Below are 16,349 nucleotides of genomic sequence, written 5' to 3'. Positions count from 1 at the left end.
ACAAACCCCATGCTTGAAAGGATTAATGGTCATTGAAGTGAAGGAAGTCATTCAGTTGCATTGAAGGGTTATGGCATAAAAGAAGAAAAAGAAGAAAAGGGAGGAAGAAAAAGGAGAGGAAAGAAAGAAGAGAAGAGGAATCTCTTATATTTTGCATCTGTCTTTCTAATGAATAGAAAGGGAGTAAACCATCATTCTAGTGGGTAATCAATTAGGTCTGTTAGTTGGGTTTTAGATTGTCCTTCCATAAACGATTGGAATCTCATAACCTCTACCCCAAAGAATCCTCTTGCTGAGAGAACAAATTCAGATTCATACCTAGTCTTGTTCTATACCGTCAGATATGAGTTATAGAGACAATAATTCTTCTTCGATTGTTGCTTTGAGATGTCTATTAGTCTGAATCGAGAGACCATCGAGTTTTCGACCTTCTTTTGCATTCAGACCATTCCCAGGTCTAAGCAGTGAGAACTTTCACTTAGAATTGAAACAACCTTCGTTGGTTTTTTGTGAGTGTGAAGCTTGAAGACGATAGACTTCTTCCCACGATGTTTCTTTTCACTTTCCCAATATTTTAGTCTGTTTTGTTTGTCTTTTAGTAATCCTTAACTTGTTATTTTATTCTTTTAGTCATCATTATTTCCTTTTGTCTTTACATATCTATCACCTGCCCCCCACGACTTTCTTGCTTTCTTATTTTATTCTTTTAGTTTTCAGTAATACCCCTTACATCTACCTATATTCTAGTTAGTCCTAATTTTACACTCCCTTCCAAGATTATCCATGGACAATAAATAGTAAATCCTTTCAAGTCCATTGCTTCTTAGTAACCATAGCCCTGTGAAAAATTTGGTATATTATCAAATTGCCATTGGATCTTATATTTGAGTGTTTCCTTGCTTAAGTGGGGGGGGGGGGGGCACAAGCAACCCAATAAGGGTTATTTGAACACGGATTTGCATTACTAGGACACCTTCCTTGAAGCTCCATTAGCCACTCAGAGCTTCTTTGGATGCCATGAACAGAGACAAACATGGTTGTGAGCATTTCCATTCTTTAGTCTTGTTTCACTTACTAGTTTTGTATCCATTAAGTATGCTAGCTAGGCATAATTACGGTAAAAAACCTAAGATAGATGTGGTTTGATTGTAGGCCAATTTTATAAGCGCAATTTTACTGTATTGAGTTGTCCAATTGCATCTGGACATAACAAAGGTCTATAGCCCTTGCAACTTGTGTTCATCAGGAGTTGAAGCAGGTTGGTTGTCCTATGTCATTGCATTGACTAAAACACCATTGGGGTTTGTAGCCCTCGTCTGTGACTATCATGGGCCGAAGCAGGTGTTGTAGGACTTGGATCGTTGCTGCAGTGAAAACCGAGTGTCGAGTTGATGCTGAGCCCAATTGGGCATTACTCCGTGCATGTAGTCGACTTGCCGAAGCACGTATATCTTGTGTTGTGGATGTGATGTATGCCTATGTATATTGGAGTGCTTGCTGCAGGATGGGTCTGCTCACCGGGTAGAACTTGACAAAAGAATTGTATGCTTGCTAGTGGTTGAGAGGCAAGGTGTGTCACACCTGGGACTGCCCCAACCAATATGTGTGTGGGAGGCTGGTAAACTTGGGACAGCCCCAGCCAATTTGTGTGTGCCGATGACAGTTGCAGTTGTGAGTGCCAATAGTAGTCAGCTCAAGGCAGCCTTGTATGTATCAGCTCTAGGCAGCAGTATGGGGTTGAGTTAATGCCACAGTGTGAGAGTGAGACAGTACCGGCAGTGAGTATTATCTCGGTAAGAGCTGTTAGTATGAGATTGGAAGTCCCAACAGTGGGTGCTGACAATGCTGAAAAATTAGGGGAACACCAAGGGTGTGTTGGAAAAAGTGCAGGGAAGGAACTCGAGAGTTTTTGGGAGACCCTTATTCACCCTCCTCAGTGTCAACCTGGGAACAATAAAACTTTATTAAGTAGGCTAACAAAAGCCACAATCCTGTGCATGGTCCAACCACCTTGTTCAGACCTGTTGCGTGTCTGGCAGACTGACCTTTGCTCAGTCCGGATGGCATAACTCTCTCTGTATATCTCTAATTGGGCTGATTTTTCTTTTATGTGGAAGTAGACTCAAAATTGTACAACTTTTGTAGAAATAGCCTTCCTCTAATTCTGCCCAGAAGATGCTCAAAAATCCATCCAAAGTTACACGAACCAAACTTGTGTCGACCGGCACAGGATGAGAGTTCACCTGTGCCCAAAATGATGTGGGATGAGTTTTGGCTGACATCAGTTGAGCCTTGTTTAGTGCTGGACAGAGAGCAATTCATGTCGGCCTTTGTCAAAGCCCTAGAGCACTTAATTCCATCATTTTTCGACATCTGTCCACTCAAACCTCCATATCTTCCTCATTCGAACTCCTAATGTGCAGACACTGCTTCTTTCAGCATACATGTAATGCCTGAAGATTGAGTCATAACTTCCCATTCAGATATCGGATTGATATGATTCAAATTTTCTTGGAAAGCTAAGTCAGAGATCTTCAATTTTACTGTCAATTTCTAGCTATGCCATCTAAGTCATCCATCTCACTAACATTGACAACTGTACATGATGCCTTGTACATTGTAGCCCAATAATCTCCAACTCCTCAACTGCCGACTCAGCTCTGGAGACTGGTCATCATGCTGGACCAACTGTCCAGCTATCAAGGCTATCTGCCACTGCCTTCTATCTAGTCCATCTGAGTGAGTGTGATGACCAACAAGATATGATGTAGATAAGTCACCAAAAGGGTTTATTTTATTGAAAATAAACTTTAGGTTGTGTCATATATGTATTGGGACTTTGATCCCATAGATTTATCTTGTAATTCACCATTTTAATGAGCCTAAAGTATGGGTAGAAAGTAGGAAAACGGGATTTACTTCATAGTTTAGTTAGAGTCCTATTTTTGAGTCTGTTTTTCTTTATTATTTCACTTTCCTAGTCAATTTAGGTTACCTTATTGGTTAAGGATAGGGTAGGCCTTTCCTTTTTAGTGTCTGGGTCTATTTTTGAGCCTTCTATATAAGTTTGTAAGGGAGGTCAGCATTGTAGACGAATTTGATTAATGAAATATTGGTTTTAGCCATTGTGAAAATCCCGAGATAGGATGGGTGAGATGCCCAGGCTGAGATAGCCAACCCACCTTTCCCTATCCCCTTCCGTTGGTTCTTGATTCTAAACCCTAGTTTCAATCAAATCGAGTTCAAGAGTGCTACAACCTTTTGGGATTTTTTTTTACAGATTGTTACATCGATTTCTTGAAGATTATTACATCAAGATCATTGCTGCTTCAACAGGTTACAAATTTGTGGGTTTTTATTTGTTACTTCAACCAAGGAAATTGTTCCCTCATATGATTTTAGTTCCCATTGTTCTCTTGGTTCCCTCATATGATTTCTTGTTTATTGGAGGGTTTTCTATTTGACCGTGCCTGGGATTAGTCCTATTCTGGTTCTAGTCTTACATTAAGATACCAACACAAGTATCCTTTGTGTGAATATGTTGACTAACTGACTGTGTTGACAACGATGACAACACCTAAGGCCTAAGGTCAACAAATTTTTAGTGGTACTGAAACTAGGTTGAACACATGTTTTAGTATTAGATTCATTTTTTTCAGTGTTAGAGCCTAGAGGTGTTATGATATTTTAATATACTGTCATTTATAACTGATTTACCTTTTAAAATATTATGCTCAGATATATTGCATGTGGAAAAGATGGAACAAACAGTGTATAGCATCTCTTATTACTTCATCAAAGTATGGAAAATGTGTAAAAGTTAAATAGCCGTACAATAAGAGAATATATAATGGATATGATTATATTGTTGTTTTGGATATTTAGTGTGTCAATTACTTTGACATGTAAATGTTAAACGGTTGTTTACATGGACACATCGCACATGTCCTGAGGAATCCCTACTTGGTCAGTTGATGGGAGGATATCTCTGCCACATGAAGGGCTGTTTTATCCAATCATAGCTGTGGGCCATTTCAGCTCCATCATATATCGAATTCCCCCCCCCCCCCCCTCGTATTTTCAGCCATTAAACTGGTGGGTGACTGATTTAACCATTCTGACTGTTGGATATACAGAGGGGACAATGTTGCATAGTTGTCAAGGCGTCGCTTAGTCATCCACACACTTTTTTATTTTATTTTTTTATAGGCGCCTTGGTTGCCCAAGCGACACCTTGGCACCTTGATGGAGGGTGTCGCCTTAGTTTTTGACCCCCCTCCACCGCTTTGGGTCACCTAGCACTTTGACAACTATGCAATGCTGATTGGTGTATCTGTCAAGTGTTATAGCCATAATCAAATGGCACTGTTATTAGATTTTTTTTTTCCTTAAATATATTAATCTATCCAAATGTTGACCAAGATGGACCTGTGTATTGTTGTGATGTGTGTCGTGTAATGCTTTTGACAATGCTTGAGCTCTAACTGATCAGCGATGTAGCAGAAGATGTCCCAAGGTGCCTGTGTAGAAGAAACGATACTATGTAAATTAGTCAAGCTATTTTTCATTCAAAAAGCTTAAAAGGATGGGTTACTATACCTCATTCCAATTTTCTTTTCAATACTCTGTGATCTCTGTTTTATACTTCTATGTGTACCTGCTTCGTGGTTGGTAATTGTATTACTACCTATAATTGCAGGCAAAAGTTACAGCTTCTGATCAAGACAAGTGGCTCCTGGTAAACTTGCAGTCTGCCAAGGAATTCAGCTCACATATGGTATTATCTTCGAATACCTTATATTCTTCAATTAATTACAACCTCTTCTTTAGGTTATTAGTTTTGGGAATGTATTGTTATGTGAAGCTGAACCGGGACACATGGTCAAATGAAGCTGTGGCTCAGACTATCAAGACTAACTTTATCTTCTGGCAGGTTTGTGCTATTCTTTTTTTTAAACCCCTTTGTTCTTGTTCATCTTTTGTTCTTGAATCTTCCTGTTTTTGGGGTTTTATCAACTTATTCAAAAACATGAATGTAGATGAGCCATGGAGCCAGGTAGCAAATCAAGAAGTAAAAATAATAGATTCAACAGAAATGATTTCACTGTAACTAGCCTCCAAGTTATTATCCATTGGGAAAAAAGGCCAAATGGAGTCAGAGCTTTAATTATTTTTTTTTCTATAATTACAATTAAATTCCTGAATTGGATTTTTTTCATATATGTACTATTGTGCTTCCCGTTTTTTAAATTTTGGAGACAGTCCTTACTGTTTTCGTTCCAAGATGGTATTCGAGATATTGGTCAGTCAAAGCATCAACTAGTCGATTGCACATGCAATTTTGAACAATCACTGACTGCGTTAACCATTAGTGATGCAGTATAACTGAGGGAGGGTTGGCTAGATTTGTTGGGATCTATTGGCTGTTTCTTCTTTCATTGTCCTTGAATGACCAAACTCTTAGGTACCGTTTGATAACCTGTGTTTCTGTTCCGTTTCTCACCAAAAATGCTTTTTGGTGTTTTTGGTTGCAGAAACGTATTTCTGGGTTGCAAAAATGATGTTTGATAAACCTGGGTGAAGATCTCTCTTTCCCCATTCTGTTCTTCTTCTTCCTCCTTTTCTTTCTTAATCAATATCTCTGCAGTTGTGACCGAACAACACCAGCAGCAACCCCCACCTTCCCTTGGATTCCCATGAAATCCCAAACCCATCTTCGATCCCCTGCAGCACCCCTTCTTCTTCCTCCTTCTCTTTCCTAATTTCTTTTCTCTGCAGTTGTGATCAAACAACACCAGCAACAACCCCCACCTTCCCTTTGATTCCCGTGAAATCCCAAACCCATCTTCGATCCCCAGCAGCACCCCTTCCCACCACTTCCTTCATTTTTCGCTCGCTCAACACCCATTGCCCCACTCCAACACAAACCCCTTCCTTCTAGGTTCTGATAAAACCGGACAAAGGAAAAAAAAAAAAAAAAACCCTCTGCGATATAATCCTGTGATATCCCAGCAATCCATCCTCTCTTACTTCCCCAACCCACTGAAACCTAAAAACCCATTCCTTCGTCTCAGTGTTCTGCTAGTTAAAAAAAAAAATACACAACTCTCTCCCATCTTCCCAACAATCCACAGAGCCCACTAAAACCCAGTCCCAACCCTCGTTTCACAGAACCACCCTCACCGACTTCCCTTTCCCTTGTGAGAATTCAGCCACAACGAACAAAAAACAAAAAAGACTAGAAGAGAGAGACAAGAGAGCAGAATTTTCAGAGGAGAGAGATCAAGCAGCAGTATCTGGTTCGAGACTCTCACCGTGAGTCAAGAGATGGACTCTAGTTTTTTCTTTTTTTATCGGGAAACACTTTCATTCAATTGGTACAAGATTTGTAGAAATAAGTAAAAGTTGTTTCTACAAATCTGTTACATGATGCATAAATGACCATAAATTTTGATTTAAGGTACCAAAAACACATGAAATAAAACAGGTTTATCAAACGGTTTTTTGGGTGTTTTTGTGTGCCGGGAACACAAATAGCACAGAAACACCAGAAACATAAGGTTGTCAAACGGTATCTTAATTATTAATATGTTTGATGCAGATACACTGCCTTGGACCGACCCAAACCCAGTTGGTTATCCAAACCAAGATGAACCGGTTCCCAACCATGTTCTGGTTCAGTAGGATATTTAGAATTTATTTTATTTGGGAAAGATATGTAATCTTTTATTTTGGGGTAGCTATTAGACTTATAGGGAAATTTCCAATTTGAGTTTTATTGAGTTTCTATTTTAGTTAGTCTAAGTTTTAGGAAGTAATTAAGAGTCTTTATTTTTAGGAGCCTTTTATTTCTCTTTAAATATGATGTAATTCCCCATCGTTAGAGATAGAATTGAAGAATGAATTGAGTTATGGTTTGAGTAGCCTGAGGGCCGTGTGCATGTGCCCTCTTCCTTCCCTCCCACCCCTTCTTCTAATCCGATTTCTTCTCTCCCCCTGCAACTCTAACTCTTCTATTGCTCTCTGTATGAAGCCCACCATAGCAGATCACCACCTTGGTCTGCATTATTTGGTATCAAAGCCGAAAGATCCCACCTTCTTCTCTATCAATCTCTCTTCTTCCATTCTCCTTATTCCCTGTATTCTTTTATCCACATTGATGTTCGACCCGTCACACCAGCATCCCATCTCCTTCCCATCAACCACAGCAAACCCCTGTGATTCCCATTAAAAAAAATAAACAGGCCTGTGTCACTCTCCATCTACCATCCCTCTCCTTCGACCCCACTGAAACCCCAAACCCACCTTCCCTTTCCCTTCTATCTCACTGTAACAGCGGAAAAAAAAAAATGAAAACCCTTCTGCAAACCAATCGAACCACCTCTTCTTCTCGTTTTTTCCCAGAACCAGCCCCACCGTTTTCCTTTCCCTCTCAAGTTTCCACCAAAAAAAAAAAAAGGAAAGGAGAAGAGTTTCAGAGAATAGAAGAGAGAACTGAGAACCAAAAGAAAAAAGAAAGAAATCGCACCTGATTTCAGCAGAGCTGTTGTTCGAATTCCATCTCCAGCATGCATCACTGGTCACGAAGTTCCACTGCTGGCTTGATTCGACCTCCTTGGTTGCAGCTCGCAGCACTTCTCCCACCATCTCCTCTCTGGTTCGGTAGACTCCAACTCTAACTTCTTCCTACGATAAGTACTCTTTTACACAATTACACCCTCCTTTATTTTTCCCATAATACCCCCACTTTACTCTTTGGTTCTTTTTAAGTCATATTCTATTCTTATCTTCCAAAATTACCCCCTCTATTCTCCTTTGTTATATCGTGCTTCATTCTTTTTTATTCCAGAATTGTCCCTCTCTATTTTCTTTTCTCAGTTTTGTCCCTTTTAGGAACTTCTACTTAAATACAATTCTGCCATTATTGTGATACACTTCATCTATTTCCTGTTGGCGATTAACTCTTGATTTGGGCATCCTTTTATTTGTGTGGACCCTTACCGATTCCAAATACGACCATGGCCATGGACCCATTTGTGTTCAAGTTTAGAGTTCGATTGCCCAATGGAAAGCTTGCTATGTTGTTTATTGATGAAGGGCAAAGCGATAATTTTGTCTCCCGATCTGTGGTAGAGATGTTATCAAAGAACGACCAGATCATTATTCATTATGAGGATTATGTATTCGTTGAATTCTCTATTTCTTATTATTGTGATGTTGCTCACTGTGAAGTGTTTGATTCTCCTCGGCGTGTTATTAAATTGGGTTGTGAATGGCTAGAAGAACGACAAGGCATCATTGATCGTGACGGAAACTTGTGCACCCTACATCCTTTTCCCATGCCCCAGACATTCATTCTTCATGGGTTAGTTGATGACAGCCTCAACCAGAACAGCAATTAGTGGCAAGGGAAGATGTGCAGATCGTGGATCAAGTAACGACGGGCTCCAATGCAGTGAAGGCCATTCCCTATCATGAGTTCGTTGTTCCTCATGATTTCCCTGACATGGATGCACCCCCAAAGCTTCATATTTTGGATTTTCTTCAAGTTGTAGACATGGAACTGATAGCCCCTGCTCAAGAGCTTTTATTTCTACCATTCTACAAAACTCGACAGTCGAGTTTTTCTCAACACCGGGGGAATTGATGCAGATACACTACCTTGGACCGACCCAAACCCAGTTGGGTATCCAAACCAAGATGAACCGGTTCCCAACCATGTTCTAGTTCAGTAGGATATTTAGAAGTTATTTTATTTGGGAAAGATATGTAATCTTTTATTTTTAGGAAATAATTAAGAGTCTTTATTTTTAGGAGCCTTTTATTTCTCTTTAAATATGATGTAATTCCCCATCGTTAGAGACAGAATTGAAGAATGAATTGAGTTATGGTTTGAGTAGCCTGAGGGATGTGTGCGTGTGCACCCTTCCTCCCCCCCCCCCCTTCTTCTTCTAATCCGATTTCTTCTCTCCCCCTGCAACTCTAACTCTTCTATTGCTCTCTCTGTGAAGCCCACCATAGCAGATCACCACCTTGGTCTGCATTAATGTTTAAATTTTAGTCACGGAAAGGCCTAACCCTGAAATGGAAGAACTTGATTCTACTTACGAGTTGTCTTAAACTATTCTACGTTATAATTTGAAATATTTTCTCCTCCCCCTTTTAGTGTGACTAACTGTTATCTTTGCTTAAAGCAATTAGGAATATTTAGAAATACAGCATTGGAGATTTCTGGGTTTTGATTGGTTCAAATGTGTTATCTGCTGTGTGAATGCAGTCTGCTGGTGATGCAGGTAGTAAACTTTTATGAGACGGATGCAGTCTACTGGTGATTGTTTCACATGTTCATCCTATTAAAGCAATCTTGTATTTTGAGGCCATAATATGGGCTAGGGCTGTGAAGTGGTACTTTTGACCCAATTCCTAGTTTCCTTCAGGCATAGACATATTGCCTCAACAGAAACCATTGTTCCGCTTTAGCTTACATGTATTATCCTCGTTTACTCATTGCTTCTTAAAGGGGTAACATCATAGTTGTCAAGGTGACAAGGCAACAAGGTGTCCTCCTAGGCGCCCTAATGTAGTCCTAGAATAGGAGATAATCCTACTAGGAGCCAGGTAAAATCAGGTGCTAGTCAAGTCTGCTGTTTGGGGCAGATTTGGGACTGTTTAGGGCAAATTTAGGGTTTAGGCTAGGGTTAGGGGTGAATGTGATATATGGTAATGATCAGCAGGTCTAGGGGATTATTTTGATATAAAAAAATAGTATTTGGTTAGGTTTTATAATTCTGCAGATTTAGGGTTAGGGTTTTGGGTTTTAGAAATTAGGAAAAATGACCAAAACTAGGGTTTAAAGTGGGATTTATGACCAGGGCTTGAGGTCGAGTGTGAGGGACAAGGGAATGGAGGTTCGGCTGTGATTTGAAGGAATTCTTACCGCTGAATAAGTCTAGACAGAAATTAGGGTTTTTTTGGGGTTTAATGGAGAAGCGGGATTTAGGGTTTTGAGTGTTGATTATGGGCAGTAGCTAGGGTCGAGTATGGATAAAGGTGAGGGAAGGCTATGGCCTAAGTTTGAGAGGATTCTAACGGAGAAACAGATCTGGGTAGAATTCAGCAGTCTAGGGCTTATGAAGGTAAAACAGAAAAAGAAAGGGGGATTGAATGGGGAAGGGGAAGGAAAGATAAAACAGAAATTAAACTCAACTTACCACAGGATTCCACCAGCAGCAGCTTGAGGGATGAAGGATGAAACCACCTTCAGAGGGAGATCCTCCCAGCCGTCACGGCGTAAGGAGTCGCAGGAATCCACCCACCCTTTCCACCTTGAAATCCACAAGGATGCACACACTCACAAGGGAGTAAGGAACAGCAGCAAAGGCAGCCAACGAAATCTATTTTTAAATTCAAAAATCTGTGGGGGAGCCTCCCACGATTTGCTTTATTTATAAAAGAAGGCCAAAGGCCAATTCCTAATACAATCTAACTTCTCCCTTGCCAAATCGTGGAAGGAAAATGATCTAATTTAAAAACTAATAATTAAAACAGTAAAATGTCCTAACTACCCCTATTAACTTAAATGAAAAGAATCTAACTTAAAACAACTAATTTAAGAGAAGATTCCATACTAGCCAATAGGATATAAAGACCCATTGACCAATAGGAACACTTCATTTAAATTAGACCAATTGAACCAATTGGATGCAACCAATTCTAAACCTGTTCAATCTAAGAACAGAAAAATAATTAAGTATGGAAAATAATACTCCTAATCTATGGCTCCCTATTCAAACCCTAAGTTTAGGGCTTCTTCTTCTTCTTCTTCCTTCTTGGAGTTGCATCACGCCCTAGATGTGCAGTATAAGTAATGTAGAATTTATATAATTATGCTTATATGCAACATAGAAGTCATGTATATCAATGCAATATAATATAAATATGCTAGTAATGACCCAATATGAGAAAGTTGACATATAATAAACAAAGCATAGGATATAATAATAGAAGCATATTCATCAAAAAACAAAGCAATAAACTTAAATCAACATAAACTCCTATAAAGATAAGGCATGCTATCACAAGACGACACCTAGGCGTCTAAGGCAATGCCAAGACAACGTCAAAACGGTCGCCTTTCTTACATCAAACAAGATCTGCCGTCACCTTAGGCCCAAGAAGGTGCCTAGACACCCAGGCGACGCCTTGACAACTATGTGTAACACATATCTTTTGATTATACGGTTCTAAAAATGATGCTGTGATGCATCTTGTTTTTCTAATTGTCAATGATTCCCTATTTATTTCGTGACACAGACTATCATCGCCCTACTTGTCTCTACATGTATATTTTATGGTCTTATCTTTTTTGGGTTCTAAATGATGCTGCAATGGATTCTTTGGTACCCAGACATTTCATGCTCACTTGTAGCACTTGTGCCGAACTGCCAATACAACATGACATAGGATGGGTATGGGCAAGGTTTAAAGTATCCTTCCGTATCCACTGATACCAATCGATACGTATCGTACCTTTAAGCTACCGATACGTATCGTACCTTTAAGGGACCGACACGATTCCTAAAAAAAAGTGGTATTAGTACATGCAAGAAACTTCATCCTTTATATATAATCAATTGAATGCGCTTGCCTCGTCGTACTTTGTTCTCCTCTTTATACGTGATATATTTTACATATTACTTATTTATAAAATTGAGAATCAGAGGTTTAGGGAGTGATTCGACTTGTCATTAATGAAGAGGTCAGCTTTATTTATAATGAAGTTACAACCCTAGTAGGGTAAAAAGGTAACAAGGTAAAGTAAAGATAATAGTGTAAAACCCTAAAAATAAGGTGTGTTGAAGACTAGACTATGACATGGATCTCAACACTCCCCCTCAAGTTGGAGCAAAGATATTATACATGCTCAACTTGGAAACAAGAGGATGAAACACCTTACAATTTAACCTTCGTAAACACATCAGCTAACTGATTAACAGTACTAACAAATGGAATACATATGATCCCTTGTTCAAGCTTCTCTTTGATGAAGTGTCTATCTATCTAAATATGCTTCATTCTATCATGGTAGACTGGATTGTGAGTAATACTAATGGCAGCCTTATTATCAAAGTAGTGGCGCATAGGTCTTCTGAAATAACTCTCAAATCACTCAACATTCCCTTGAGCCACATAAGCTCACAAATCCCTTGTGCCATTGCACGATACTCAGCTTCAGCATTGGAACGAGACACAACCGGCCATAGTTGTCAAGGCGGCAAAGTGACCCAAGCGGTGGAGGGGGTCTCAGAGCTTAGGTGAAAAGGCGCCCGCCTAGGCAACCAAGGCAGCCAAGTGTTATTTTTTATTTCCCTTCTTTTCTAACATATTTAGTATGCTACAATATATATCTTATATCATCAAAAATCAACATTAAGCCACATCAAGTCATCAAAAATCAACATTAAGCCATATCAAGTCATCAAAAATCAATATTAAGCCACATCAAGTCATTAAAAATCAACATAGAACTAGAAGATATCTGAACTGAAGAAGCAAGCTATTGGAAGTTTGAAACAATCAAAACATACATTTCGTTTATACCGTTCTTGGAATTGGTCATTGCCCTAGTATACCTAGTCTCACATCTGCTTTATACTGTTCTTAGAAACTATAAGTAATTAAACTGCTCTCAATTTAGAGAAATGTTCTTGTTCTCTAAGAAGTTTGATTGGTCAAATGATTTTATTTTTACATAAGACTTTTTGTATTAGGTAGAGCAGAAAACCAGCTTTCCAACAAATTTAAGATTACTCAAAATCTAATTTATATTGGAGTTATGTTCTGGTCAAACCTTGTTTGGTGAGCGTGAATGCTATCAAAATCGCTTTGAGTGAAAATATTTTTTTAAGATATCAAAACAAATGAATGTTTTACCACTCTTTTGTTTTTTAATGTTTTACCATATTAAGATTTATAGAATTTTTACCATATTTACTTAAATGATATTTGGCATAAATAAGTGCCAGAATTGGATTCAATACAAAAAAAACCAGTGCAAGACGCCTTGCACTAAGGCGGTGGTCGCCTTGATCCCAGCAAAGCCGCCTGGTCATGAAGGCGACGACTCAATACCAAAAAAACTAGTACAAGTCGCCTGGCAGTAAGGCAATGGTCGCCTTGACGCCACAGCGCCACCTTGACATCTATGCAACCGATTGCTTCTTGCTTCACCATGTGACAACGTTGCCCCTAAGGAAAGAGCAATATTTAGAGGTGGATCTCTGATCATCAATGGATCTAGCCCAATCAGCATCAGTGAATGCTTCCAATCTTAAATGCCCATTTTTAGAGAAGAAAGTACCTTTCTAAGGAGCAGACTTCAAATACCTCAAATTACGGTGTATAGCTTCAAGATGGATGTACGGGGATCATGGAAGAATCGGCTAACAATGCCTACAATATAGGCAATATTAGGTCGAGTATGGGACAGATAGATCAATTGACCAACAAGTCTTTGGTACTGTTCTCTGTAACAGGATCACCCATGGCACTACAAAGTTGGTGATTAACCTCAATAAGAGAATCAGTAGGCTTACACCCAAGCATACCTGTCTCACTGAGAAGATCCGAGACGTACTTTCGTTGGGAAATAAAAGTACCCCTCTTGGACCTTGCAACTTCGATCCCAAGAAAGTATCAGAGAGGTCCTAAATCTTTGGTTTCAAACTCCTTTGCCAATAGTGATTTCAGATTGGAGATCTTAGCATCATTGTTGCCAGTAATCACTATATCGTTTATATACACAATAAGGGCTGTAATCTGACTACCAATCCTTTTCACGAACAAGATGTGATCAGCTTGACTCTGTTGATACCTAAACTTCTGCATAACTTTCAGGAGTCAACCAAACCATGCCCTAGGAAATTGTTTGTGACCATATAATGACTTTTGGAGCTTGCAAACACGGCCAACAGTAGATGTGGATGCAAAATCAGGAGGTATGTCCATGTTGACTTCTTCATGATCTCTATTAAGAAATGCATTCTTGACATCCAACTGTTAAAGATTCCTCCCAAGATTGGCAACACATGATAGCAATGCCTAGGCCCCTAACAGAGTTCATCTTTGCCACAGGTGCAAAGGTTTCTTGATAATCGATCCATAGGTTTGGGTAAAGCCCTTGGCAACCAAGCGTGCCTTGTATCTTTCGATAGTGTCATCTTCCCTTTGCTTAACCGTAAAAACCCTTTTGCATCCAACTAATTTTTTTCCCTTCAGGGCAAGGGACAAGTTCCTAGGTACCATTTTTGTTTAAAGCCTACATTTCTTCTAGCAGGGCAGCCTTCCACTTCGGATCTTTGATGGCTTCTTTCTAGTCCTATGGGATACACAGACGACAACGAGGAAACAAAAGCCCGATTGGAAGGTGATAATGACTCATAAGAAACAAAATGGGAAATGGAATGTTGAGTACAAGAGCAAACTCTTTTTTGAATAGCAATGGGATGGTCATCATGCACAAGGTTAATATTATCAGGAACACTACAAGATGTAGGTGAAAATTTTTTTTACCCCGAACATTATCTGGGATCCGGGGAGGCCCCTAAAATTTTATTAAAAAAATCAATTAAGAAAAGACATACAAGGGGGGGACTTAACCGCCATACCCCGGCCCAAGAGGAGAACAGAACTCTCACAAACTCATTCAAGCACCCTAACCCTGACAGAAAGAAAATATAATATCAAAAACCAAAACCAACTACTGCCTGTGAACTGGTAAACCTGCTTTGTCTTCCTGAATAATGTGACGAAGCTCAGCCTGGAAATCATCTCCAACGTGTTAGAAGCAGATTCACAGGCTAGATTGGCTAACCAATCAGCTGCTTTGTTACTTTCCCTTTGGGAGAAAGATATGATAGGACAAAGGGAATTACATAAAAAGAGGATTTTCTGAAACCGATATCAACCTTTCCAAACAGTGGGATATGGTTGGTCACCAATGGTATCCTTTTTCTTGGATCTATTCTGAGTGTAGGTTATCATATCCTGGACAGGCTGAACCAATGTCTCCCCCTTACCATCATCAATTTGTGTATGCTCCCCATGAATTGGGAGTGTATAAATAACTAAAGGAGGCTCTTCCTCAAGCCTCTCCCCTTGAAGAGGTGACATCAAGTATGGTTAAAACTCGTGGAAGGTAACATCCATGGTCACATAAAGTCGGCGAGAAGGAGGGTGATAACACTTATAACCCTTTTGAGAGGCCGAGTTGTTAGGAACTTGGGTAGAACTCATCCTCAAAAGCTAGCCATTAAGGAGAGGGTGCCCAAGTACCTATTAAACCACCCACATCCCCATTCATATCCGATGTGGGACTATTTTTTCTGCCTTATGTATGGATATCCCAACACGAGTAACCAAGGAAAATACACTGAATAGCACGAGGATCTAACTTGGATCGAGACGGAGAAGAGTTATGGGCAAAGCAGGCACACCCAAAAATTTTAGGAGGTAGGGAGGAAGCAATAATAGGGTCTGGGAGAAAAGCTAGGGGTGTCTTAAAATTAAGAACACTAGATGGTACCCTATTGATAAGGTATGCAGCAGTGAGAATAGCATCTCCCCAATAGGTTTCAGGGACACCAATCATGAACATCAAGGCACAGGTCAGGTCAAGGAGATGATGATTTTTTATGCTCAGAAATGCCATTTTGTTTTGGTGTCTTAACACAAGAGGTTTGGGAGAGAATACTGTTTCCCGTGTATTTATGGAGAGATGAGCCTGGGAATGGACATTGCCCTATTTATGGAGCTTCCAACAAGTTTCCCGTGTATGACGAGGGCGACCACAATAATAGCATTTAACCGATTTCTGTGTAGAGGGAACCTTAGAGCAATTCACAATTGGTGGTGTAGGAGGTGTAGTGAGTAAGACGGATCTCACCCTAACAGTCGGTGGCATCATAACAGTCAGACGATGTTCCTCTGACTAAACCATGTTGTATGCCTGAAGTAGAGTAGGGAATATGTCACGCCCTAAGGTCTGAGCTCGAACTTGATCTTACTTAGGGTTTAAGCCAGTCAAAAAATCAGAAATATGCTCCATCTCCCTCTCCTTTTGAAAGGTACCAGCGTCATCAGGGTGGACCATTGGAACTGGATGATAGAAGTTCAGTTGTTGCCAAATAGTATTCAAAGTATAATAGTATGCAGTAAGGGACATCTCCTTTGGGTAGTGGCATGAACCTGATGGTGTATCTCATAGATTTGGGCATAGTTCCCTGCTTGAGAATAGGTTTGTTTGTATGCATCCTATAGCTCTTTAGCAGAACTTAGTAAGACAAAGCTGG

General features: G+C 39.8%; 1 protein-coding gene across 2 annotated transcripts in view; it reads left to right on the top strand.

Moving 5' to 3' along the window:
- Window positions 1-16,349, top strand: part of LOC122664207 (plant UBX domain-containing protein 7-like) — a 40,738-nt gene that overhangs the window by 14,751 nt on the left and 9,638 nt on the right. For both annotated transcript variants that reach the window (XM_043859927.1, XM_043859929.1), the window contains exons 5-6: window positions 4,700-4,777; window positions 4,865-4,933. In XM_043859927.1, the coding sequence (XP_043715862.1) occupies window positions 4,700-4,777; window positions 4,865-4,933 (147 nt within the window). The remainder of the gene's footprint in view (window positions 1-4,699; window positions 4,778-4,864; window positions 4,934-16,349) is intronic.

The sequence above is a fragment of the Telopea speciosissima genome, chromosome 6 (genome assembly GCF_018873765.1).
Source record: "Telopea speciosissima isolate NSW1024214 ecotype Mountain lineage chromosome 6, Tspe_v1, whole genome shotgun sequence".
Taxonomy (NCBI): Eukaryota; Viridiplantae; Streptophyta; class Magnoliopsida; order Proteales; family Proteaceae; genus Telopea; species Telopea speciosissima.
The sequence above is the reverse complement of the archived record's forward strand: the minus strand, read 5'-3'. Positions and strand labels throughout refer to the sequence as shown.